General features: G+C 42.3%; 1 protein-coding gene across 7 annotated transcripts; it reads left to right on the forward strand.

Moving 5' to 3' along the window:
- The first annotated feature begins 1,321 nt into the window (after positions 1-1,321).
- On the forward strand, positions 1,322-25,562 carry adam23b (ADAM metallopeptidase domain 23b). 7 transcript variants are annotated; one of them, XR_013902235.1, is made up of 27 exons: positions 1,322-1,560; positions 2,201-2,418; positions 2,863-2,939; positions 6,069-6,132; positions 6,886-6,968; positions 7,118-7,181; positions 8,313-8,385; positions 8,834-8,904; positions 9,081-9,146; positions 9,339-9,407; positions 11,198-11,364; positions 11,537-11,621; positions 11,716-11,803; positions 12,910-12,961; positions 13,760-13,859; positions 13,939-14,010; positions 14,103-14,189; positions 14,281-14,361; positions 14,478-14,528; positions 14,610-14,673; positions 14,764-14,869; positions 16,866-16,985; positions 17,254-17,422; positions 20,079-20,190; positions 20,568-20,658; positions 21,477-21,567; positions 22,335-25,562. XR_013902235.1 is itself a non-coding variant. In XM_026144770.2 (26 exons), exons 1-26 carry the CDS (start codon positions 1,485-1,487, stop codon positions 23,730-23,732), a joined length of 2,352 nt encoding a protein of 783 aa, XP_026000555.1. In that variant the 5' UTR covers positions 1,322-1,484; the 3' UTR covers positions 23,733-25,562. The 7 variants fall into 7 exon arrangements, 4 of the variants coding, with proteins under 4 accessions (XP_026000555.1, XP_080146770.1, XP_026000554.1 ...); XR_013902234.1 differs by lacking the exon at positions 20,568-20,658 and having other exon boundaries at positions 22,335-22,532; positions 23,687-25,562; XR_013902236.1 differs by having other exon boundaries at positions 23,687-23,735.
- The last annotated feature ends 220 nt before the right edge of the window (positions 25,563-25,782 follow it).

Raw genomic sequence — 25,782 nt, forward strand, 5'->3', positions numbered from 1 at the left:
AGAAAAGTTCTGGGTGAAGGGGGGTGGGTGTTCAAAGGCAGTTGCCCTCCCTTACCCGGCTGTAGATCCACCCCTGCATAAGCATGTAAGTTTCATGTTGTTTTATAGTGCTTGAGTAGATTTCAGGTGGAAATATTACATTAATTTTTGCCTCAAATGCATTTACAAACCATTTACTGTTTTGTAACATCTTATATTACAGTCCCTGGTTAGTTAATTGTTACCCTAGTTATACACTAATTAGGATTAATAAAGTGTTAATTACATAAAAATTATTACGCATGGGTTTATAGAGTGTTAAAGTATAACATACAAACAACTAAATTACACCTATATTGTCCACATTAAACATTTACTGAGATTCATTTGTTTCTTTTTTTAAAAATTAGACAAATTCAAGTGTGTCCTATTAATGAGGCTTTGTTCTTATTATATGTCTGCCCTCACAAAAACAAAGATACCAGATTAGGCAGTTAAAACATATCATCAGCTTAAAATGTTATGCAGTATTTCACTCATATGAGCGTAATAACTAATTAAGTACAACTATGGCTGCATACAGTAATTTTATGTCGAATGGGTGGATAAATTTGCTCTAGCCCTTGGGCGAAAATGTGCTTTTAGACCCCAGTTGTGAATGAGCACACACTATGGGGGCGGGGGGGGGGGGGGGGGGGGGGGGGGGGGGGGCAGCTTTATTATGCACCACAGAGTCCAAATTACTGGAATACTACCTGGCCCCGGGTTTTCTGCGCATCCGCACAGCTCAGGTAAAACATTCAGGAAAATGCACCATGTGAGTTATCATAAAAACTACCACTTTAAGGATGTTAGAACTAGGTTTTGACTCAAGGCACCTTTACACAACAGATAAAAGTTACATATTGAATAATACTGATAATTATTAAAGAGCAATTACAGCACACGGTCTGGTTTACGCTGCTGATAATACATGGAGCCGTTTCAGAAGATTATGGTGCTGCTGAATGGTCCCAGTACTTTCTCTCCCAGCAGACACAGTTTGACATTTTCTTTAATTATAAAAACCACAGAAACCAAACTTGAAAGTCGAACGATTATTCTATACTGGTATTGTTTACAGTGGCAAGTGCCTACATAATGTAACTACTATGTTATTATAGTATATTATATTATATTATATCAGTGGTAGTGTCCTTTCTCACTTGGTTGTGTCTGTGGTGAGAAAGGGCATTTGAGCTCATCAAGGAGGAGCAGCAACCTGCTGGTAGACTTCCAGTAGCTGCCTCCTGGCCACCGCCTTCTTTCAGCCCCCCACCCCCACCCCTCCTCTCTCCGCTTCTTCCTCCTCCTCCTCTTCCGCTACTGCAGCAGTAAAACCCGGTGTCTCCTGCATCCATGAAGAGATCCCCCCTCCACGGCACCTCCCCCGCCACGATGGGCCGCGAGCAATTAACTGCGTTGATGTGTTGATATTGAGATATTTCAGTTATCAAATATGAATCATGCATTTGATATTTCTGGCCACTTTGCTCGTCAGCATCCTTTTGCCTTGGCTTCATCCATCACTAGCTTCACTCGGTAGGTACTGCCACAGCCTGCTGGCTTTTTTGTCACTTTAATGTGATCGCGTACGCTTACCACTCTGTGCTTTGTGCTGAAATATTGTTTGGTGATGTGCTTTGGATCTATAACAGCGTTCCTCGGAAGCCACCGGGAATTATTGTATTTAATACGCTGCGTCTTTAGCGTGATGCTGCATGAGGGCAGACTACAGCATCTCAGCATCTTTTGTTCAGCTAGTAAAAACACAATGATCACTGTTATGGATATTTACTACGCTTGAATTAAGTCTAACACACAGGCTCTGTGTTTGTTCAAGTGCGTGATATTATCCAGGCACGCCGGATTAAATGAGAACAGTATTTATCTGGTGCAGTTTTTACTTTGGCAATAACCGTATCAAAAGTGGTTTTTATTTAAATGAGGCAGTTTATAGTCTGTGTTCCAAATCAGTGTAATTGGTGGTGGCTATTAGTTTTTGAGTATACTGCTGCATGTAATCACTGCAGATGAACTGTGTCATAAAATTGGCATAAAGCTAAAGCCACTTGCCTCAGTGTAACAATTGTGTTTAATGAATTAAAGATGATACCTTTGTGCATATCTGTAGTTTTAAAAAACATATATATGTATCTGTGCTGTAAAAAATCCCTTGCAGAGGTTCAAGGAGTAGAGGACAAGGTTGAGAGGGACGCAGTGTCGGCTCTGCTGAAGCAACAGGCAACTGCAGCACCCACCACAGACAACACAACACACCATGCAGTAGAGCATGTGATCACCTACCCCTCTCGGTTGATCTACTACCTAAACGAGGACTCTGAGAGTACCTACCATGACCTGAACACCCATGCTAAGAACCAAGCTTCAGAGGGCCAGGTATGTGGAAGAGGGGTGGATGAAGATGATTAGTGCTTGCATAGCCTTGATTGTGCAAAAAGTTTGCAAGATGTGTGGTCAAAGGTTGTAGTACATAATAATGCGTTGTTTGGTCTGATCCCAGTATTTCATGTCAGTTTGCTGTAGAGAATCAGTCAAAGCTAAGATAATAGTCAAAATAGACCCACTTAGCATAGTTTACGTGTTTCTTTAGCAACTGGAGTGATGCCAAAGCAAGTGTGCTGAAAGAAGCACTTCTTCCCGTCAACCCACTGTACATTAACATCCGTCATTGATACAGCACATCTGTTCTTTGTGCATTGTGCTGTACACGAAGTTGAAGGCAGACCCTGGAGGATTTTGGCTCAGTGAGACGCTGCTATAATCTTATTTGTTTTGCAAGCTACCATTATCTGCAGTGACTACTCTTTTTCTCTTCTACAGGCAGTCCACCTAGCCCAAGTTAGTTTCCAGTTAGAGGCATTTGGCTCCAGATTTGTTCTAGATCTGTCTCTTAACAAGTAAGTTCTCCTAATGTAATTTAACCACAGCAATTTATTTCACTTAAATTGGTTAGTGTTATTGATTGTGGGCTTTTTTTCCCTGTGAAACTCAGAGATGTGTAAGGATTTTGTTTATCTCCCTGTCCTTGTTTTTTCCCCAAAATCTCACCACCAGACTGACTGAGTACTAATCAAGCATGAGACAAAGACGCATCACAGCCCTTTATGGGAAATGACACCAGATGATAAGAACATGTAAAAGAGTATTTGTTCTCAAGGTCATCTCAACAAAAATGACTAAATAGATGAAAACAATAGAATTTCAGTATCTTGTATCATGCTGGCCTTGTGACCAGCATCCATATAGCCTATCATAGACACTCTTCACGCTATAATACGTGGTGCTGTATAGAATACAATTAAGATAACTCTTATTTCCTGTTTTAAATCCTTTACTAATTTAAATATAAATCTGCTTGTTGCAGATTTTGGTGTACCATAATAATAATAAATATAATGAAATTGTTGTCATCAGAAAGATACAAAATATAAAGACCAGTGTAGGACTCAAAGAGAACATGCATAAGTGCACTACACTTGTATTTCTATCATGACAGCACAGAGCAGACGTTCAGTGAACTGAAAGTCGACTCGGACTATGATACGAAGCGATGAACCACGTCGAGTAGCTGACTCTTGTTTGTAAATGATATGTATAATGTGTCAGAACAGAGCTTAATGCAGCATCAATTGAAGATAATGTAATCAGGGAAACTGTGGGTCAGCACGTTGGTTGCTAAGTGCTAAGAGCGACGTCAGCTCAGCAGCCAGACTAGTTTTATATGAAGGATTTTGGATAACCAACATCTCTATATTTAATGAGGATTTAATAAGCTTGCATCAAAATGAGGATGGAGACGGCTGCTCTGTGTTCTGCATCTATTGATTCACTCCCTGTATAAAGAAGCCTGGCGTACATGTGAAAAATTCCTGTAGGACGTAGTTACTTTTATGTTTTCTTATCATGTGGTTGGATATTCAGCTTGTGCCTGTGGCTTGCTGAGATCACAGGGGATGTGCCATAAACTTAAGATCCTGTAAACACGCTTTGAAATTACTTTACACAGTTGTTACTTCAGCTATAATGAAGGAAATGTTGGAGCTTTGGCTTCATAGTGGTTTGCGTATCATGTGAGTGCCCACGTCAAGGCTGATAAAGACTTGTAGGCAGTGCAGCAGTATGGAGCAATTAGTATTTCTTTTATTGCCCAAATGTACAAGTTCAGAAATCTTCTGCAGTCTGCGGTTTTGGAGATCACATATCGGCGCTGGGATATCTTCAGAGTGTCTGTCACTGCTATCTTCGTTTTAAGTTGAACATTTCCCGTGAGGTTTAGCTGAAATGAAAAATACATCGCTTCTTGTATCGCATGCATCATGTCAAATGACAGAAAAGCCTGTCACTCCGTTCAGGAATCACCACATAGTACAACAGGAAAATCTCAGCAGCAGTGAAGAGGCCTGCACGTGTGACCTTGATTCCCAGCTGTTTGCTTGTAGGTTCTCGACTAGATGCTTTTTTTGTGCAAGAATAGGGGTTTGAATTCTGCTTAGTGTTGTAGCTGCAGCAGCACTGATCTAAATATAGATAGGTCTGCACCCTGCTAGTGGGTGCTGCTTTATCTGCTCACCTCTTACCGTACCTGGAATTGTAAGCAACTAAAAAGATGATTTACAGAAACTAATACAAGTCTTACTTTTAAAGAATCTGGATGTTTTTGAAATGCGTTAGTTAAATCGTCAGTGGCCACAATGGCGACTTTGTCTGGGAGATTTTCTTCCTTTGCCGTCTTTCTGAATACTTAATAGCATCTCCATATATTAAGCCTCAGAGCAGATTATTGCCTTGCATGAACAGCATGAGTGTGTCATGTGCTGCTACAGGATTTTAGAGTTACATTTGATCTGGCGCCAGACGTGAGAACCTCCTGCAGCTCTTTGGTCCCTTCTCTCTCCTTTACCTCTTTGTGCCTTTCATGTGCTGCTGCCTCTCCTGCTGCATTGTGGCGCTCCGTCTCCTGTGAACCAAGAGACCTTGGGGCAGAACTCCCTCCTCATGGTCTCCACGCGCAACCGTGGCGCATAGACATTTAAACAGACACACGTCAAGATGCTCACGCTCCGGCGCTTTACCTTTCCACACTCAGTTTTGTTACCAGCCAGCCAGAGAGCCAACCACACACTTATGCACACACAGCCGTTCAAACACCGATACACTCTGGTGTGGCCCACTCTTCTCATCTGTCAAGCTATAAATAGCCCTTCACTCAGGAATCTCTCAGAGACTGCTCGCGCCTTGGCTCTCCTCTCGTAATGGTGCACTTCCTGTTCACATGCTCCAACGCATCACTCAAAAAAAATGGTCACACTGCTGGTGTCACAATACAGAGCCACTATTTCCATCCTTTTTTTTTCTTGCTGCAGCACAGCTATATGTTCAGAGAGGAGGGATGTTTCCGTTTTGCAAGGTTACTCAGAAGAAAAAAAAGCGCCATTGTGGCAGAAATTATCTCTTGAAGTCAGCTAGCAGACCGAGCGTGTGAGGGACGCTGACTCAGGGAGCTGCTGAGAGAACTGTTGTGTTCAAGGTGAGGTTGAGGCCTTAGGATAATTTATCGCATTAGGCTTTTCCGTTCAGTTTGATTTGGGCAAATCTGATGCAGAAGCAGGTAGCTTCATATGATATAATTTGCTTCTGTTCTGTTCTGTTCTCAGGGTGCTTTTGAGAGATTTTTTATCAAATCCAGTTTTATTTTGTGCATCTTCTGCCGGGCTAGTTAGTCATCCCCAGGTTACCTGCATAGTAATTTTTCCTGAGGGCAGACAACATTTAACATCTCCACTGCACTTTTGAGATGCCAGGGGAGTGTTTGTGCAGCCAAATGCGGGCCCGGCGGTGATGACTGTTCGTGTTTAAACGCCAACCAAAGCACTGCTCTCTCACCACTAGTTTAAAACCACAATATGTGAGTCAGAGAAAGCAAAACGAGACAGACAGACTCCTGCATGTTTTTTTCACTGCATCACCTCCTTTTACTCCTCCTGGCAACTCCTCCTGTTACTAACTGCAGTCTCTGTTTTCTTCAGTGACTTGCTGTCTTCAGATTATGTTGAGATCCACTATGAAGGAGAGAAACCTGTTATATCAAAGGTAATGTTTAAGTAGACACATTTCTCAGTTATTTTGCTGTGGTGGGCCATGTGTATGCTGCTTTGACCTTGCACAGAAATAGATAGATAGATAGATAGATAGATAGATAGATAGATAGATAGATAGATAGATAGATAGATAGATAGATAGATAGATAGATAGATAGATAGATAGATAGATAGATAGATAGATAGATAGATAGATAGATAGATAGATAGATAGATAGATAGATGAGGATATAAGCTAGTGAGATGGAAATGAGAGCTGTTTTCTCCTGCTGCTGATTCAGGCAGAGAGCTGGGTTGGGCATGCTGTAGCTGAATCAGCAGGGTTTTGCTCCCCTGCAGCCTCCTGCTGGAGCTCTGGTCACATGATGAGGGAGAGAAAGCACTCTGCAGTATCAGTGCAGGACGGGATGGGTGAAGTGTGTGTGAGGGAGAGGAAAAGAGAGAGACAGAGGGAAACAGGGTCCTGCGCTCACCCGGGGTCTGAGGGCTGAGTCACAAACAGTGTCGGCACCCACCTTGCAGTGTATTAACTTCCCCTTTTAACAAGCATAGATTGAGCCCCCCTGCAGGAGTGAGCTGCAAATAAGCCAAAACTGACATCTGTGACACAAGCTGTTACCCTTTTAGGACTGCTGGAAAATTCAAACACACTGACAGCTTTACACAGCGCCACGACGGTGTACACACAACTCTGTGCATTATGCTAGCGCTGATGCTGCCTTAGTACTGTGTCTTCTTCTCTCAGGGCGGTGAGCACTGTTACTACCACGGCCAGGTGAGAGGGAACGATAACTCCCACGCAGCCTTATCTACCTGTAACGGTTTGCAGTAAGTGAACATCAGATTTTTATTTTTTTTTTGTGAAATCCTCGCCGCGCTCAGAATATCTCTGGATGTACTCATCTCTGCTGCTTAGCTCCTATTGACTCGGTATTGACTGGTGTGTCTCTCCCTTTTATTCTCCCTCTGCCTGGCAGTGGGATGTTTGACGATGGAGTCCATGTGTATCTAATTGAGCCCTTACAACAGAATCATTCAAGTGTAAGTTATTCCTTTAGCAGACACGCACACTGCGATCAAACAAACATCCTCGCCTTGGATGGAAACACACGTTTTATGCTGTTACTCCTTTTTGTTCTCAGGCAAGGATATCCTACCAGGATCATCCTGTTTTCAAAGGAAACGGCCATTTCCTACATGGGATTAACATGACCTTATGTTTTTTTTTACATATGGCTATAGCAAAAGACAAATAATCTGCATTTTTATTGTATGTTAATCATCATAATTCCTATTTGTCAAGCCATAGTAGAAAGCTGGTTAAGGGGTTAAGGTTAGGGTGGTTTTCTAGTCCTGAATGACTATTCAGTGATGGCTCTGGCCCACACCAGTTCTTCCTGTTATGGTAAATGGCCTGTATTTGTATAGCGCTTTACTTAGTCCCTAAGGACCCTAAAGCGCTTCACACTACATTCAGTCATCCACCCATTCACACACACATTCACACACTAGTGATGGTAAGCTACATTGTAGCCACAGCTGCCCTGGGGCGCACTGACAGAGGCGAGGCTGCCGGACACTGGTGCCACCGGGCCCTCTGACCAATAGTCATAATTATATCATAGTTATAGAGAAAGAGGAACTTTAGGTGCTAATGGGAATCTGTGGCCAAAAAAATCACGAGTGCTGGGATGTTTAGCGATTGCCAGCACTTTCTTCTTGTTGTAATAATCTGTCGGACATGCTTTTGATTGCGCAGTATCTGTTTTCTAGCATTGACGGTCTACATGTTTGTGCACTGCTAGAAATGTTCCTTTTCCTGCTACTACAAGTGGATTTGACTGCATTGCTGGTGGGAAAAATAGTTTCCCCCCCTTTACATGCAAACACAAGTGCTCTTGTTCTTTATAAAACTGGAACACCTCGTGCTCTTGAAATCAGCAACTCAAGAGTACTCACTCTGATACATAACAGCAGCTAAACGTCAGAAAAGATGTGCAGCAGGCATTCAGCGCCAAACATTTTTATTTGTGTAATTATTTAGTCCTGCATTTACTTTTGTAAATCCTTGATAAATTATGTGTTTAAACTTATTTTTTTCATTTGCTCTACCTGCTTGTACAAGTCACCCTCCCTTTTTTTTTCACCGATTTGTTTGCCTGACTCCTACAGGATACAGCTGCTAGGCCTCACAAACTAAGAAGAGCAGCCTCTTCTTTGTGGGATGATGATTCAGTGGAGCAGGGTAAGGTTTCGATGCTTGTCATTAACCTTTTCACATAACTGTCTTTATCAGTCCTTCCCCTCTGACCAGCACCACACCTCTTGTGACTTCCTAAACCTGACATTATCATCCCTGTCTTCAGACACAAAGCAAGGACAGGAAGGTCCAGATAGGCTGTCACCCCAGAAGAGACCTTTAAAACAAACTGGATTGGATTTTAGTGTTATAGTTGCCAAATGGACCAAATGTATATCACTTTCCTTGGATCACAAGCACTTGCCTCGCTGCCGTTTTGCCAAGTTCCCTGTCTTCACTCGTCTTTTTGCATTTCATAGGAAATTTTGAGACACGCTGTGGAAATTTCTGGGAAAATGTCACATGCATAACTGATTTCTTTCAAAACAAGGCTACAGGGATGTAAACACTTGAGTCTGTAGAGGTGTCACTCTTTCCTTGTGCTTATTTGCAGAGGAAGAGGAGGAGCAGCTCTTCTCCGAGCTGGATGAACTGTCCTGGCTGAGGCGCAGGAAAAAGCGAGCAGTAAGTCTCTGATCTCACCTCTCTCTGAAGTAATGCAATGACTTTAGTGCACTCACCCCGGCTGCGTTTCACAGTTTACAATAAAAACACCCACAGACGTTTACAAGGTTAGACCTGTGGTGATACTCCAAATTATACACTTGAAGCTGCCTGGTCATTGTTGTTTTGTTTTGCAGATGCCTCGCAGCGTATTTGAGGAGATGAAGTATTTAGAAGTCATGATTGTCAGTGACCACAGTATGGTGCGTAAAAATCTCTCCTTTTTTCCTCATTTGATGCTATGTGGCTGGTATTTTATCATGGACAAAAGGATACTCTTTAATATTCCAGACCTGGGCCGACTCCCTCCCAGAAGAGGGAGCAGCAAGCGCCACCGAACGTTACACACTGTACATCACTGTGTGCTATTTTTCCCTCCCCCTTTCTGTTTGCAGTTTAAACGACACAGGAACAAGCAGCACACGAGGAACTTTGCCAAGTCAGTAGTTAATCTTGTGGATAGTGTGAGTAAGCTTTTTACTTATCCTTTGAGCAAACTGGAGTGTGTGCTTTTTTTTGGAAACCTCTTTTAGAATATCATCTGTAGAAGACCTACTAGAAGTCCGGCAACGTCTCCTACTGTACTTAATAACAGTTGACTTTTAATGTTTTGCCATCAGCAGGTCTAACTTCACTCAGCTACTATTATCACCAAATCAGCACCAACATACTGACAGTCTAGCCCAGGGGTGTCGAACTCCAGGCCTCAAGGGCCGGTGTCCTGCAGGTTTTAGATCTCACCCTGGGTCAACACAACTGAATCACATGACTAGTTCATTACCAGGCCTCTGGAGAACTTCCAGACATGTTGAGGAGGTAATTTAGACATTTAAATCAGCTGTGTTGGATCAACGGCACATCTGAAACCTGCAGGGCACCGGCCCTCGAGGTCTGGAGTTCGACACCTGCGGTCTAGCACATGACTTCTCTGGCATCACAAGCTGGATAAGATTTGATTTTGTTCAGTGCTCACTATCTGCAAAATGTTTAACATTTCATTCACCCTCGTGTCTAATTTGCATTTGATGCTTAAACTACAATGGTAAACCTTGTCACAGGACCGTCACAGGACTAAAATGCACAACTCCAGGCAGACAAAATAATGCAAAGCAAACCTTTTATTTTGTTGACGTCGTAGATCAATAACTAAAACAAGGAAACCACAGAGAACCGGGGTAAACAGCAAGCACACATCCAGGGAAGACAAAGACTAATTGGAAGAAAGGCAGTATACAGTCACTAGACACTTTGTTAGGTACAGCTGTTCAATAGCTGCTCATTAGCCCAACCATTGAATTGGCCAATTACATGGCAGCAACTCAGTGTATGGAGGCATGTAGAGGTGTCAAGATGACCTGCGGAAACTTACATTGACTGTCAGAATGGGGAAACGGGTTATTTAAGTGACAGTGCTGCTAAAACTTTGGCACGTTTGGGATGCAATGGAAGAGTCACATCATTATTGTGCAGCTGACAAATCTGCAACAACTGAGGGAGGCTGTCACATCAATATGGACCAGATTTGCTGAGGAATGTTTCCAGCATCTAGTTGAATCTATGCCCGGAGAATTAAACATTTAAATGCAGTTTGTAGTGAGTGTATATAAACAACCTGAGGGCAAACTGGGAGCAGGAGAGAAATGAAACATGGGTGAAGGTACAAGATAATCACAGGGGAGGAAGTAAAAGTCAAAGCAAGACACAAGAGACAACTGACAGAGTAAAACAGGAAATAACTCAAAAGATAAATACTAAACACAGACAAGAAACTCACTCTGGTTAGTCTTGAGCTACAATACCTCAAGACAGCAACTGGAATACAAGGAAGCATAAAAAAAGTACACATTTGACTAGAACAGGCGTCTGTTTTCATTTTATCTAAGCGTAAAAAACATATCTTCAGTAATACTGCAAAGGATCAAATCAGGAATCCAAAACTCATCATGCCACAGATAAGAATCAAAACTTCAAACACTAGAATAACAGAGAAAGCAAAACAGACACCCAAACTCAGATAGATAACTAAGAATTCAAAACTCCAAAAATAACGGGCAAACATCATGGCTAAACATCAGTGTTATCCTTGTCTGTCTGTGTTCTTTGTATGTGTGTAAACACTCCCCTGTATTCCTCCCCGCTCCCATTATTCTACATCCGTCCTCCGCTTCCTTTGCTGTCGCTCTCTGCCTCTATCTCACACGTTTTGTTGTGTTTTTTTTCCTTTACTGCTTCCATTCATTGCTTCCGACGGCAGATCTTCAAAGAGCAACTCCATACACGTGTGGTGCTTGTTGCTGTGGAGATTTGGACAGACAGGGATCACATCCCCATAAGTGTGAAGCCGCTGGAACTGCTGCGTGATTTCTCCAAGTACCGGCAGCAAAGCATCAAGCACCATGCCGATTCTGTGCAGCTACTCTCGTAAGTTCACCCTTCGGGGGCTGAACAGATCGTTTGGGGTGGTCTCTGGTTTTGCTCTGATGGAAGTACGCTTTGTTTGCCTGCCTGTAACTAAAGCAGCACTGCTGTGTTCTTACCTGCTTTGTGCTATTTATATCTTCCGTCTTATTCTTCATCTCCATCATTCTTACAGAAACGCCACCTTCCACTACCGCAGAAGCAGCACTGCGTACTTTGGAGGCATGTGTTCTGTGAGCCGTGGAGTAGGCGTCAATGAGGTCAGATTTACTGTCACACATCCAGCATTGCTCTGTGGACGTATCGCAGTGTGATTATGCGGTGAATAATATGTTGTCACTGTTGTGCCAACAGTACGCCACCACCTCGTCCATGGTAGTGTCTCTTTCCCAGAGCCTGGCACAGAACCTGGGCATCCAGTGGGATCCGGCATCCAAGAGAAGTAAACATGAAACACTTTTTCTTAACACACAGCTGCTATAAGCACGATAGGCATGGCAGGCTAAAGTCACAAAGTTCATGGCACATAGTAAATAACAGTTTTTATGTAGCGGTCTCAAAAATGCACCTGTCAGTTATGATACATTTGGTGTTTTATTGAAGACCCTGTGATCCCTACACTGGTTTCAGATGCCTCTCTAACATTATCCAGCTTTGCTTGAATTAAGGTCAGGATGGGAACATTTTTCACTCTTAAAACAGACATACACACAAAACTGAAATGCTTTTGCTGCACGGCTAAAGTTGTTTGTAAAGTAGAGAAAATGTTTTGAAGGCAGGTGTTTAAATGCACTTTATTTAAGACTGCTAACTGGATGTAACCTCACATCTGGAAATTGGAGAAGTAGCAGAAATGGAGGTGTTTTTCTTTCTCGAAATTGTATTTTTAGTACTTTGAGCACCACAAATACTTCTGCTCTCAACTCTTTAGGTCTAAGAAGGAAGTGTTTTGTGTTAAGTGAACTTTCACATTTCACTATTCTGTTACTATTGGCATTTAACTGTTTAAATACAGGATACAATGCATTTTTTTGAAAGTCTTGACTGATATTTTAGATGTCATTCACAGGCCTCCTCTAAAACAAAAAGTCTCTTTGCAACCCTGTTGCCAGAAGTCACCGTCGGTGGACTGACTGTATTTGAGAAAAGTAGACCAGAAAATGTCCGTTTGAGAAAGAATTTATGCCATCAGATTTGAGATCGCCATGCTTAATGAGGCAGCTGCCAGGTTAGAAACTACAAGCTGGAAAAAATGCTAACCATCAGCAAAAGTCTATTTGTGGCCCCAAAGCTGCCAAGGAGAATGTCAGTGTAAAATAAAGTGAAAGGATTCTTCATTATTCAGCAGAAAGCTGGATATCAGGAGTTAAATCCACGGATTAAGACTGCTTTTCTTTGAAATTACAAAAAAAATAAATAATTATGCTAACATGCTTACTTTGTCTACTCTAAGTCTTTATTTAAAATGAAAGTTGTGGATGCTATCTTTTCTTACTCTGTCCGTTCCTCTTTCTCTGGTGTTTCTACACTTTCTGCCCTGTTTTGCAGAGGAATGCGGCTGTACTAGCCAGTGGGCTGGCTGCATAATGGAGGATACTGGGTAAGATCCAACATACCCCCGAGAAACACGCATACACAGTCATTCATTCACATGGCGGAGCAATTACAAATGCTCGTTTGTGTGCACTCAGTAATGTAGTAATCAGTACTCGTTCAGCTTTTTTCCTTGTTGCTTGTTATTAACTAACTCTGAGCGACTGTTTAATACAGTTACACAGTTTTTAACCACCTAGTCAGTCAGTACACAAGTAAGAAAATGAATAAGTTGCACCTACTGTAATTTCGGCATGCTGTTTTGTGAATAATAAGCAACTCTTTTAGCTAAAGTAGGATTGGGTATATAAAAGGTAGCTGTAGTCACCAGGGTGTCCCCCATTGGTTAGTTATGTTCCTAGAAAGGATTTTGCCGTCACCATCTTGTTGTTTTGAAACTGGACAGGATGAGCAAAAGTGGCTCTGACTCAAAAACTGAGGGACAAAGCATGCTGTTACGATAGTGACTTGTCAGTGACCAGAAGCATACCCAGCTTTATCATTCTACACGCCTCTATTTGACACCACAATTTAAATCATGTTGTATTCAATTTAACTTGAAACTTGCAACTGAGAACATAAACACACTTCCATTGGTCAAAATTTCAGGTTATTATTTCAAGATTTTAAACTTAGTGATACGTTTTAGTCAGTAAGCTGAAATTTTGAGATATCTAATGAAAATTGACTTTTGGGAAATTTGCATGCATTCAGATTACTTGAAGTCAACATTTTAGGCATATTTTTTTGACTGTATCCTGTTTGGTTGGACAAACTTATAAATATCATTGTCTTCTCTCTGCAGAGTCCAACACCCACAAAAATTCTCCAAATGCAGCATCTCAGACTACAAGGAGTTCCTCCTGAAAGGTGGAGGTTCTTGTTTGTTCAACAGGCCAACCAAGGTTAGTCGCCCCTTCTCTCAACATGTCAAACTTTTACGCACACGTGCTCCTTTTACACCGTCTTGTCCTCTCCTGACAGCTGTTCGAGGCAGCAAATTGTGGGAATGGATTTGTAGAACTGGGAGAGGAGTGCGACTGTGGACTGAGAACAGTGAGGGTCTTTTTACTTCACCACGTCACGCACGCCCATTTGTCATCTTCTCTTTGTTCAGATGCTTGAAGCTCGTTTCCCTTTGTTTTCAGGACTGCCAAAAGGAATGCTGCAAGAAGTGCTCCCTCGCCAATGGGGCACACTGCAGCGATGGACCATGCTGCAATAAAACATGCTTGGTACAAGCTTGGTTCTTTCTTTTTAAAGCTCTGAAAAACTAGTAGTTGATTTCTGAAATCCAACGCTGTTTTATTCTCCTTTTCTTGCCAGTTCTACCCACGAGGTTACAGCTGCCGCTATGCTGTGAACGACTGTGACATCTCAGAGACCTGCTCTGGGGACTCGGGACAGGTTGAGCTTATGGTTTATTTAGCTTTAAATAGCTTTAATTAGTTCGTTTTTTTTGCACGTTGAACACAAATTTGGCTGTTAAAAAAGAAAGGTTGTTCTCTTTGTGATTTTTACAGTGCCCGCCAAACCTTCATAAACAAGATGGTTACATCTGCCAGGTAAACCAGGTAAGAAATGGGTATTTACAAAAATATAAATGCCAACGTGTGCTCAAAGTTTTCTGATTTTTTATTAATCTCTATCTAAAGGGTCGCTGTTACAGTGGAGAGTGTAAGACCAGAGAGAACCAGTGTAAATACATCTGGGGATCAAGTAAGGTTTAATGCTTCTCGGGTTAATTTGAGCACGGGTTCTGCACAAGGAGAGGCAGCGTGCAGCTCATCGCCCCTCTTTTTGTTTTAGAGGCTGGAGGCTCGGAGAAGTTCTGCTATGAGAAGCTGAACACGGAGGGGACAGAGAAGGGCAACTGTGGAAAAGATGGAGAAAAATGGATCCAGTGTAGCAAACAGTGAGCACAACATAATAACACTGTCGCACATTCATTGAATAATAAAGTGCCTGAAAGCATATTTTGAACTTTTCTAAACTGATCGGCCAACATTTACACCCATTTTGTGCACCAAGCAGCCAGCTGTGCATAGGTGAGAAAGTTTTACTGTCAAGATCCTTTAGGATCCCCAAATTTTTGTTGTGGTATTCCAAAGATATATTGTACAAGTTAATCCTGTTATGTGGAATTTCAGCATCAGGTTTCTCAGTTGTTGTTGTTTTACAGCCATCCAACAGAGGGCGCCAAAGGACCCTGTTTAAAATGGATAATTGCCATCAAATGCCAGGAATGTATTTTTACCAATCAGATCAATTACTAAAAACAGATTCCAGGGAAACCACCTCAGCACACATGTCTTCAGTCTTCCTGGCTTTTCTCTTTAACTGGGATGTGGTGGTAAAAGTCAAGTCAGTTTACACTGCCCAGCCAAAAAAAGCTGAAGCCTGAAATATTTAACTGGACTGCCTTTAGCTTCGATGACAGCACGCATTTGCAGTGGCATCGTTTCAAAAAGCTCATGCAGTTTCACAATATGTATTCTCGTCCAGAGTGGCATTCATTTTTTAACAAGACTGATGTCGGCGGAATCAGAACGTCTTCTCCGGCACATTCCTAATAAGGCAATATTCCCAATAACAGTTAAAGTCAGTTAAGTCTGGGTTGGCCAACCCACATGTGAAAATGATGTCTCATGCTCCTTGAACCATTTATTCATAGTCCGAGCGTGATAAATCGTAGCATTGCTATCTTGGAACATGAATGTGCTATCAGGGAAGAAAAACATCCACTATGGAAAAACCCGGTTATTCAGTATATTCAGGTAGTCAGCTGACCTTATTTTAGGCCACATGACACTGTAGAACCAACTGAAGCAGCCGGAGATTGTAAAATTGCCTCTGCAGGCTTGTACACTAGGCGCTCGGCATGATGGGTCCATCATTTCATCCACCTCTTTTTATGACCTCGTTCCTCCTTCCAGGTTTTACACAATGACATTTCTTTTTTTGTTTTAGTTTTTCTTTGCTGGAGATAACAGAAGGCTTAAAACTTTCCTTTTTGCGTATAGTTAAGGCTGGATCAGGTGATTCTGAACCATTCCTTGGGTATGCTGCAGTAATCTTAGACTGCTGGGAGAGTCCCATGTCCTTCACTCACTTTCTTTTTCAGTTTCCATGTGTTTATAGAAGGATATTGCATTTAATTATTAGTAATTCATTTTAAATTCTAGCTCTCCCATAGTGTGCCTTTTGTCCTAACTCCCTCTGCTCTCACTTTCCCCTCACACCCATGGCATGGATCCAAGTCGCCCACGCATTCTTGTGGGCCTACTTGTGGTTTCTACTGGAGGTTTCTTCCCGTTAAAAGGGATTTTTTCCTTCCAACTGTCACCAAGTGCTTGCTCATAGGGTGTTGTCTCATTGTTGGGGTTTCTCTGTAGTTCTGTGGGGTCTCTAACAATATAAAGGTGACAGTAGAACAGACCAATAACCTTCTGAAACAAACGAAAATCTTTTCCACAATCACGGGAAATGTTTTGTGATGTGGTTGTTTGTTCACTGCATCAGTTAGGGTTAATTAAATGACATGTTGCCAGCTGCATTAAGTAATCACTGCAGTAATTATCCAATGAAAGGCTTATACTTAATAGCTTAGTTAAATCCAGGTGGCGACTTCTTTTTGGCCAGGCAGTGTATTTGTAAAACATGTTTAAAGGTAAGCAGTGTGACTTTAAAATTGCACTTAATATTAAAGACCAAACATTGACTGTAACAGATCAAATGAAAGTTATCAGTACGAGGTTTCAGATCTTTACAGATGTCGCTTTGAACCAAACTAATAGAGCTTTTTGGTGCATTTTGGTAATTGGTGGTGCAGAGGTGAACATTACATTGTTAGACAGGTGGAAGAGTGTTATCTGTACACATTTTTGGTTGCTTATCTCTCTCTTTTACAGTGACGTGTTCTGTGGTTTCCTTTTGTGTACCAATGTCGGGCGTGTCCCTCGCATTGGAAGCATGAAAGGAGACAGTACCCCCACCTCCTTCAACCACCAAGGGAACGTCATACAGTGCACGTAAACACATTTACTTTAATATAATGCCTGGGGCCTGGGGGCTCTTTACCCATGTGGGAAATAAATAGAAAAACTCTGTAGTAAATTTGGGGGATTTTTTGTGTCGCAATGGGCCATTTTCTCATAAACTTGCTCATAAAACGCAAGCTGTTACTAGAAGTTTTTCTATTTCTTTCTAAAATGGGTGCCTACAGGCAGTGTTTCTTCTGTAGCTTTATTTTTTGGGAGACTTCAACACTCCTCACCTCTACTCCATCCTTCTCCTCAGGGGTGCCCACGTCCTTTTGGATGATGAAACTGATTTAGGCTACGTGGAGGATGGGACTCCCTGTGGGCCGTCAATGATGTGCCTTGACCGCAAGTGTCTGCCCATCCAGTCACTTAACATGAGCACCTGCCCCATTGGACCTAACGGACATGTGTGCTCGGGCCATGGGGTGAGTATTTGTACGCACTTACCAACACCTACTCTTTGCTCACTGGCAAATTGAGAGGGTGTTCACTCATTTTTAGAAGATTAGCAAGCATGGACTGCGTGTAGTATTTGTTTGTAAGGGCTGCAGAACGTTTCCAACACCTTTGATGAAAAGGGTGCTTACTGAGTCATGGATAAAGGCTGTTTATGCTCTAACTTAGAGTTTCTGTTCAGCAAACACCAGTATTTGCTCTTTGTTTATTAAATCTCACTCTGGAGGGATGAGGAGAAGTAAGGAGGCTCATTGCTAGGGATGGGTATTGATAAGATCTTAACGATTCCGATTCCATTTTCGATTCTGTTTAACGATTCGATTCTTTATCGATTCTCTTATCGATTCTTATTTTTAAAAAAGGAGAACACTAAGGTCGATTAGCTTAGAACTTTGTTTTTTATCTTCTCTTTGAACAAGATAGAAATTTAGGAGTAACCTGGCCTTACAAACCCAACAGTGAGATCTTAAGAGATCCAGCCTACGGCTCTTCAATGGGGTGTCACAGGGTCCCCAGGAAAAAAAATGTAAATGTAAACTAATAAAATAAAATATTCTTCTGTAGCAATAACAAAGTGTAACATAAATTATTCTGTAGCAATTACACAAGAATATCCAGTAATGTCCCTGCCTACAATTAAACACATTCACTTACCAAAGTGAAATCGGGGCATCTGCTGTGGCAAATGGGTGCAAGCCTTTGACCACAAACTCAGTCACTGCTCGGTGACATTCGTCTATCCTGGCCTGAAAGGAGACGCTACCGGTAGACTGCAGCGAGAACTGCCAGCATCTGAGCCAGACTCTGTCTGTCTCATCATGGTCACCTAAATGCACAGTAATGGCAGGTTTTGTAATAAGGCAGATTGCGCTAACATAATATGCACTGTTAGTTGATTATTTACCTGCCGCATTAACGGGAGAGGACGTGCAAACGTTACCGCTGCTGCTGGGTTGAGATTCACGAGTCCGGAGCGGAATTAAAAACACGACATTCATTTAAGGTTATCGCGTGTTTTGTGAGCAAATGCTTTTGCATATTCGTAGTGTTTCCTCCCTTAAATGAAATACCTACTTTGCAAGTATTGCAAGTTGCCCTGTTGTCATCCGTTCTCGTAAAGTATAACCAAGCTTTTGAGCATTTGAGCCGCTGGCGCCGTGTTTCCTGCCAGGTAAATGACGCTCCGCAACGTGGTGACGTCATTCGGGGCGACTGGAATCGATAAGGGAATCGTTTGCAAAAATGGCAAACGATTCCAAGGAATTGAAACAGTGGGAACCGGTTCTCAACAAGAACCGGGTTTCGATACCCATCCCTACTCATTGCATTTCAAATGCCCAGGGTTGTTGATTTTCTTTTTCTCAGTAGAAAAAGTCAAACAAAAGCCTCAAGCTTAAGGGAAATATGCAACTGGCAATCCTTTATTCAGGTGTCAACACAAACTGGAAACTGGGGAAAACCTCTACCCTTTTATGGAAATGTCAAATACCTCTTATACCAGTAAGCCAAACTTGCTTTATTTAGATTTTTTTAAGAAGAAGTTGCAGAATATTTAAATAATATGTATTTAAATAAAAATAAATAAAATACTTCTCTTCATCCATCTATCCATTTTCTTAACAGCTTATGCAATTCAGGGTCATTCAGGGTTGTACTCGAGTCTATCCCAGCTGTCGTTTCAAACTCTAAATGTGCTTCCTTTCTGAGTGGCCCGGCATGTGCAGCATCATTTCTCAGCTGATGTGGTAGAAATTGCCACAATTAAAAATATGTAAATACATAATAATCAAAAATCGTAATCTTTTCTGCAGGAAATACAATGCTTTATATTTCCTGAATTAAATGCAACTCAAATTGTTTTTGAAAATATTATTTTGATGATAAAATAAACACACAGACACAAAACAATAATAATAGCTTGATTTGCTCTATACTGCATTGAGACGTGCATCTTCCCAGAAATGTAACTTCCTATGGTTGCAATATGTGATTATGATTCCAATAATAGCATTTTGCTATTAATTACTAATGCAGTAGTTACTATTTTTCCAAATTCAAAATGTTCCATGTAGCCATTGTTCAGTATTTATTATCTTAGAGTCCAACATGATTGGATGAGTTTCACTTGAGACGATGAAGTAATGCAGACACACCAGTGCACAAGTATAAATGCAAAGCGTTAACTAACTGCAGCGTTAGGTTCTTCAGGGATTTAGTTCAGCACTATAAATGAAGCTTAAGATGTTTCTTAAAGAAGTTTTTTTCCCAAGCGAGTTCTCCTCAGGGGGCTATAGCTGCCTGGGAAATTACACGTCGGTTGATTGATTTTCTTCAAGAGTCCCAGTAAGCCAGTCAGCCGAAAACCAGCTTGCCTAAATTAAATACATTTTTTACACCATCCTGCACTTTTCTCGCTGTGATGCTTTTCTGTGATGCTCACACCAGCTTGGATTACTGGAGCTGAATAAAACAGAGCTATTGTGTTTTTTCTATCATACGTCAAAACCTATGCCAGATTTTTTTGTATAATGTTGGGGAAAAATGGAAGAGAAAAAGTTCCTTGAGGGGAATTTAAAAAAACTCCATCTTTCATTCTGTTTACCTCTGTATGTCTGCTGTGCACAGGTATGCAACAATGAAGCCACATGCACCTGTGACACCACCTGGGCCGGGACAGACTGTAGCATGCCTGACCCGCCTAAAGAGCCCGATGTCACTCCAGAAGAAGAACCCAAGGGTCGGTTTCCAACCTTTCTACTCCCGCCATCCGCCATCCAAAAATGAATATATCCACCCTTTTTTAATTTAGCCCAGATTCACATTGATCGTATGTTTAATGTAAATGTTATTACAGTGTCGCTCTCAGACGCACTGCTAGATCTGAGTCAGTCGCACATTCCTGAGTTTCACAGGTCTACTGGAACATAAAGGCTTTGATTGTAGGAGAATGTAAAAGCAGTGTAAGATTTGTTTGCTCTGATTCTGAAGATGATGCTTTGACCACAGGGGGAGGGGCTTACGGGGCAGTGGTCACTTCATCCATGACTCTGAAGCAGAAGCCTGCTATTTGTTTTTGACAGGGTGGTAATAATGCTCCTTTTCCCCTCTGCACAGTGAGCGTGGCCACTAACAGGCTGATAGGGGCAGTAGCAGGGACCATTCTGGCCCTGGGGGTGATTTTTGGAGGCACAGGGTGGGGAATAGAGTAAGCATCTTTAACCCTTTCACAGCTCTTCCTCTCATAGTGGTGCCTCAGTGTGCGGGCGGTCTCGTGAGCCGGCCTGAGCCCGTGTGTGCGTCCCGGTGGCTTTGTGTTTTCTTGTGTGTTGGTGATGACCATATAATTGTCATGTGATTGGATGTTTTCAGTGTCGTGTGATTGATTGATGGATCTCCCCTCCCTCCCTCCCTCCCTCCTTCCTCTCCTTCTCCTGTCACTTCCTGTCGTTCCCCATTACTACAAGCCTCTTTCTTCATCCTCCCTCTTCCCTCCCTACTTCCTCTCCTTTCTCTTATTCTTAGTCGTTATGTGGTTGCTCCTGTGATCCTCTCCTTTCTGGGGCATGTGGGGCATTTAGATGAAAACAGTCCTGAGAAGTGTCCAGTTAGTGACCTGGCTTGTCAGTCAGTGGTAGGCTGTGTGGTGACTGGGACCCCTAAAAACATTTTGTACTGCTCACACTGCAGATCACACCTACATGTCACCTGTAAACCTTTACAGTGATGGATACCCAGGGTCTACACAACCTTAACAGACAAACCACTGATAATCGCTACCTCAACTGACACCAGATAAACTTAAATATTTCCAGGGCGTTTGCTTGATTACATTCTCTTTATAACACTAAAAGGGGGTTGAAAAGCATGCAAAAAAATGCATTCTCAAACTCAGTCATTTTATTGTAATAGTATACTTATGGTATGTTTTCTGTTCCATGTGAAATCATCATTGTATAGCTAAATGTTATTAATACAGTAAATGAGTATAGGAACTCATGTCTTTTTCCCCATAACCCTTTACAGGTCCTAGTGCCACCAATCTAATAATAGGCTCCATCGCCGGAGCCATCCTTGTGGCTGCCATAGTGCTGGGGGGGACTGGATGGGGCTTTAAGTAAGCAACACGCCGCATGCCTCTCCTGCTCTAACTCTAGCATCCCTGCTGCTTCTAGACACCAGGGTTTGAGCTCCTGCTACAGAATACAGCATCCCGGGGTGGACATGTTACACTTACTACACTTAGGCTCACACTGACGAGGAGACATGCAGAACACATATGGGTGTGGAAGGCGTTCAGGTGTTTGATACTGTATGAGTAAATTTGACTTTGGGAAACGCTGGGGGTGTCTGTGCATCTGTAGCAGAACCTCAAACTGATTAGACGGGCAGAGTTCAATGTTTGACATGCATTTCATAGTAAAGTACAGAGGGGACAGAATACTTTATAACAGCTAAGTGGTTAAAAAAGTTTGTTTGTACTTGTATTACAGAAATTACTCCCCTTTAAAATCTTAAACTAGACCATTCAGTGTCACTCTATGGCTAGGAAATCTACCCACCGCTGATTAGCCTGCTGTCTTGAGCAACAGGGGTGTTACGCATCCTAATCTAAACAGACCTAAGGACTAAATAATAAATATGGTCCTACAGCCACTAAAGCATGCCAGATAGCATCATGGTTGTCACTAAAACAGCAAAAAAACAAAAAAAGAGAAAGAAAATAGAATAAGAAACCAAACATTTCTGCATGTTGACTTGTTGATTTGGAGGAGGTCAGTTCATTGCACAAAGGCTGAGACAAACCCTGAGCAATTTGGTCCGAGGGTTGTCGTGCTCTCATCACTTCCATGATGTTTTTTTCTCACTCCGTCGCTCTTTGAGGCCGAGGCTTTAAATGGAGTTATGAGAACAACACACACAGACACAGAGAGAGAGAGAAGCCAGGACCTTTTTGTTGTCTGCAGCCTTTGTGCCATGGCTGGCCACACCCACCTGGATGGCTGAGCTCCGCCATAGAGCAGAGCAGGACTCTCGGACCCGCCCACACCAGCTGCCATTGCTGCCTGCTTCGCAGACCCGGTACAGACACGGCGCATTGCACTGCATGAACCACGCACAGCAATAGTGCCACCTTCAACTGGCCGACTATTGGAACAGGTGCATGACAGAGTGATAGAAGCCCCACAGCAAGCCACAGTACGGGGAGGTTATGCATCACTCCTGTTGTTGTACTCATTGTTGTCCCACTGTTGTGGTAGTAGTTACTGTTGCTGCTGCCGCCGCTGTGATCGTTATTTCTGTGCTCGTCTCCTCTTTCCTCCTCTCCGCTGTAGAGTACACGTTATGTTAGCTCTTTCCTCCCAGATGGTTGTTTTGAGTGGAACTAATGTGTTTCCCATCAATACCGGTAATGACACGTGTCTCCTACACTTCACCTTGTAAACTGATGTTGCACGAAGGAGCCGATCAGCACATCTGCAAGAAGGCAACAGAGTATATTTATATTCGTAACACCTTAAAAATTATGTAATATGGCTTAGACTTGATTGTTCTTTGATTTCAAAAATTAAACATATTTATTTATTTCAGATCTGGCCAGTACTACAAAAACTGTAAAGCAGATGTGATGTTTTCTCATCGCTGACACTGTAGACCTCAGGTTTGTGACTGTAAATACCTCTGACTGTCTCTTTGCAGTCAAGGCTGAGCGGGCCAACATGGACCAGCCTGTCCTCACTCCAGTGTCCTCGGCGTTTGATCCTGAAGCCCTCAAAAAGTGCACATTTGGAACATTTTCATCAGGCACACTTACACTGTGTCTAAAATCCCATACTATGTATCACTTAAACAGTAGGATTTAAGCCTTAGGATACATTCCAGTGCCTTTGCTGAAATTTTATTAACAGCAGAGTGAAAGCATGTATTTAAACACTCAAGTTCAAGAGTTATCAATGTTAGATTTCAGCTCACTGTCCCGCTTACCCAAAATAGTATGTACCTCGCATGCTATTGGATACATACTGAGAATGTGTTATACCAAACAATCCTCACGTACTACTACTACTACTACTAAAAAGTACGTAAGTATGGGATTTTGCTCACAGCCTTACATAATAAACTGCAACTAACAGCATTTCCTTAAGAGAGCGTGGTTGCTTGTCCAGGTTGCACTAGCTCCGTTGCATATATAATTATAGCAGATGCTGACTTCTTTTTCTTATCTCCTCATCAAGAAATGTGAAGAAACGGCGGTATGACCCCAATGCCACAGCCATTTAACCCAAGGAGAAGATGGCAATCACACAGGGACTGCTCCAAGGCTTCCTTAGTTGGCTACCTGACAGCTGGACTGCACTTACTGCTGCTGATTCTTTGGCATTAGATTTACTTGAAAAAGACATAGTGGACATTTTAACAAATTTCCATCGTAGTGACATTATAAATGCAGCCTTTTTCAACTACACCTCACCCACGCCCCTCCACCCTGATCTCCAGAGTGACAGAGCTCCTCTTTCCATCCTTTAGTGCCAGTGCACAGGCGTTCAGGCGGAATCCACACCACTCTCTCACCTGGCATGAATAAAATCGAAACAAAACCTGCTGCTTGCTGGCCCGCCCGACCCCCACCCAACCCGCCCGCGCCCGGCATGAAGAGCCCTCTCTGCGGGGCTCTGCATGGCTACCAAAGCTATGAATATACTGCAAAAATAAAAAAGAAGAAAAAAGAAAACACAGAAAGAGGAGAAAAAAAGCGCAGGAGAGAGCCTCATTAAAAACCAAACCCAGTGACAAGCCTGTTGAAGCTCCTGTTTAAGCAGAACTTCATGTGAGGACCTATAAGGGCAATGCAGGCCATGTAGTGATGTAGTGAATGCGCACACACACACATACACACATGCACACACCACTGTACATATTTAAGGAGTTCAGGGTTGGAATTGACAGCATATTTTCCAAGGACATCAAATGCTTTTGTTTTTTATCTTAACATCTTGTATAGCGGGTGTTTTTGGTAATGTTATTAAAATAAAAAACAAACAAACTGAGACTAGGATTTGGGCCAAAATGGTTAGAGAAGAAAATCTAAAGTCAGATTTGAGGACAGAGAGAGAAAGCTGTGGTGTCGAGGAGAAGCGCGTCATTTCCGGAGAGATTCAGACTGTGATCCGATTTAGCCCCCTGTTTTTGAAGTATCTTCAACACTGACTCAAAAGCCAAAGAACCAATCACCCGAACATGTAGATGTTGTTGCACACGGAGCACTTTCCCCTCTGTCTGCAGCCAGTGGTGCCTCTCATGCTGAGGGCATGAAGTCTGTCCATGCAGGCGCTCACGTGTCCGGCCAGGTCTCACTTAACAGTCCTCATCAACACCCACTATACTGGCTTAAGCCTTTTTGCTCTCATAAACTCTTAGTGGAAATCAAGTTCAGCTCTACAGGTAATGCTGCATGCAAATCACTATAGTGGGCTTATAATTCTATATGGGAGTCCCCAAAATCTGCAAGGAAAATATGCTACAAAAGATAGGTGCATGTCAACAATAAAAAACATTTAACTTTTATTTACTATGCAAAGAAAGATATTGCACAAAAGTATGGGTAATAGTGATATCGGTGTAGACATGGTTTTACAAAAGGAAAAAAAAAAAACAACCTCTGCTAATCAGCTAATCTTTTGTATTTGCCCACTCCTATGTCTCCTTTCATTTCGCTTCAGTGTACTCAAACTGTGGATGGACAAGTAAAGAAATCATCAAAATAACTGAATTAGTATTTCAGAGGATAAGAGAGAGAGCACCCTTTTACATTTGTGGAACTGAAAATCATTTTTGTGTGTTTTTCATCCAGACAGATATTTTTAATCACACACACACACACACACACTTATACACACACACACACACTCTGTATGGTGCCTGTACATATCGAGGCCTGAACAGTTTCCTTGTGCAGGGCTATCATTTCCAGTCCAGCTGATTGTCGGTGTATTCCAGGTGCTGCCATAGCACTGGCATCGTTGTAATCCTCCATGTTAATCATTGTCTGGTGTCCCTCTCTCACTGCATTATGTACAGTTGGACTGATTAATAAACTACGGACAAATTTTATCCAAGCGTTTGTCTTCTTTTCTTTTAAATCAGGGGTCCCCAATCCCAGTCCACGAGGGCCGGTGTGTCCCTGCAGGTTTTAGATGTGTCCTTGATTCATCACAGCTGATTTGAATGGATAAATTACCTTCTAAACATGTCTTGAAGTTCTCCAGAGGCCTAGTAATGAACTAATCATGTGATTCGGGTGTGTTGACCCAGGGTGAGATCTAAAACCTGC

Source organism: Astatotilapia calliptera, chromosome 16 (assembly GCF_964374335.1).
Source record: "Astatotilapia calliptera chromosome 16, fAstCal68.1, whole genome shotgun sequence".
Taxonomy (NCBI): domain Eukaryota; kingdom Metazoa; phylum Chordata; class Actinopteri; order Cichliformes; family Cichlidae; genus Astatotilapia; species Astatotilapia calliptera.

What these genes read in the sequence shown, in the direction of transcription:
- adam23b (XM_026144770.2), top strand. Translation starts at nt 1,485, where the DNA reads ATGCATTTGATATTTCTGGCCACTTTGCTCGTCAGCATCCTTTTGCCT. An exon ending in TACAACAGAATCATTCAAGT is followed by an intron (nt 7,182 to 8,312) that starts GTAAGTTATTCC and finishes TGACTCCTACAG; the next exon opens with GATACAGCTGCTAGGCCTCA. An exon ending in TGTTCAACAGGCCAACCAAG is followed by an intron (nt 13,860 to 13,938) that starts GTTAGTCGCCCC and finishes CTCTCCTGACAG; the next exon opens with CTGTTCGAGGCAGCAAATTG.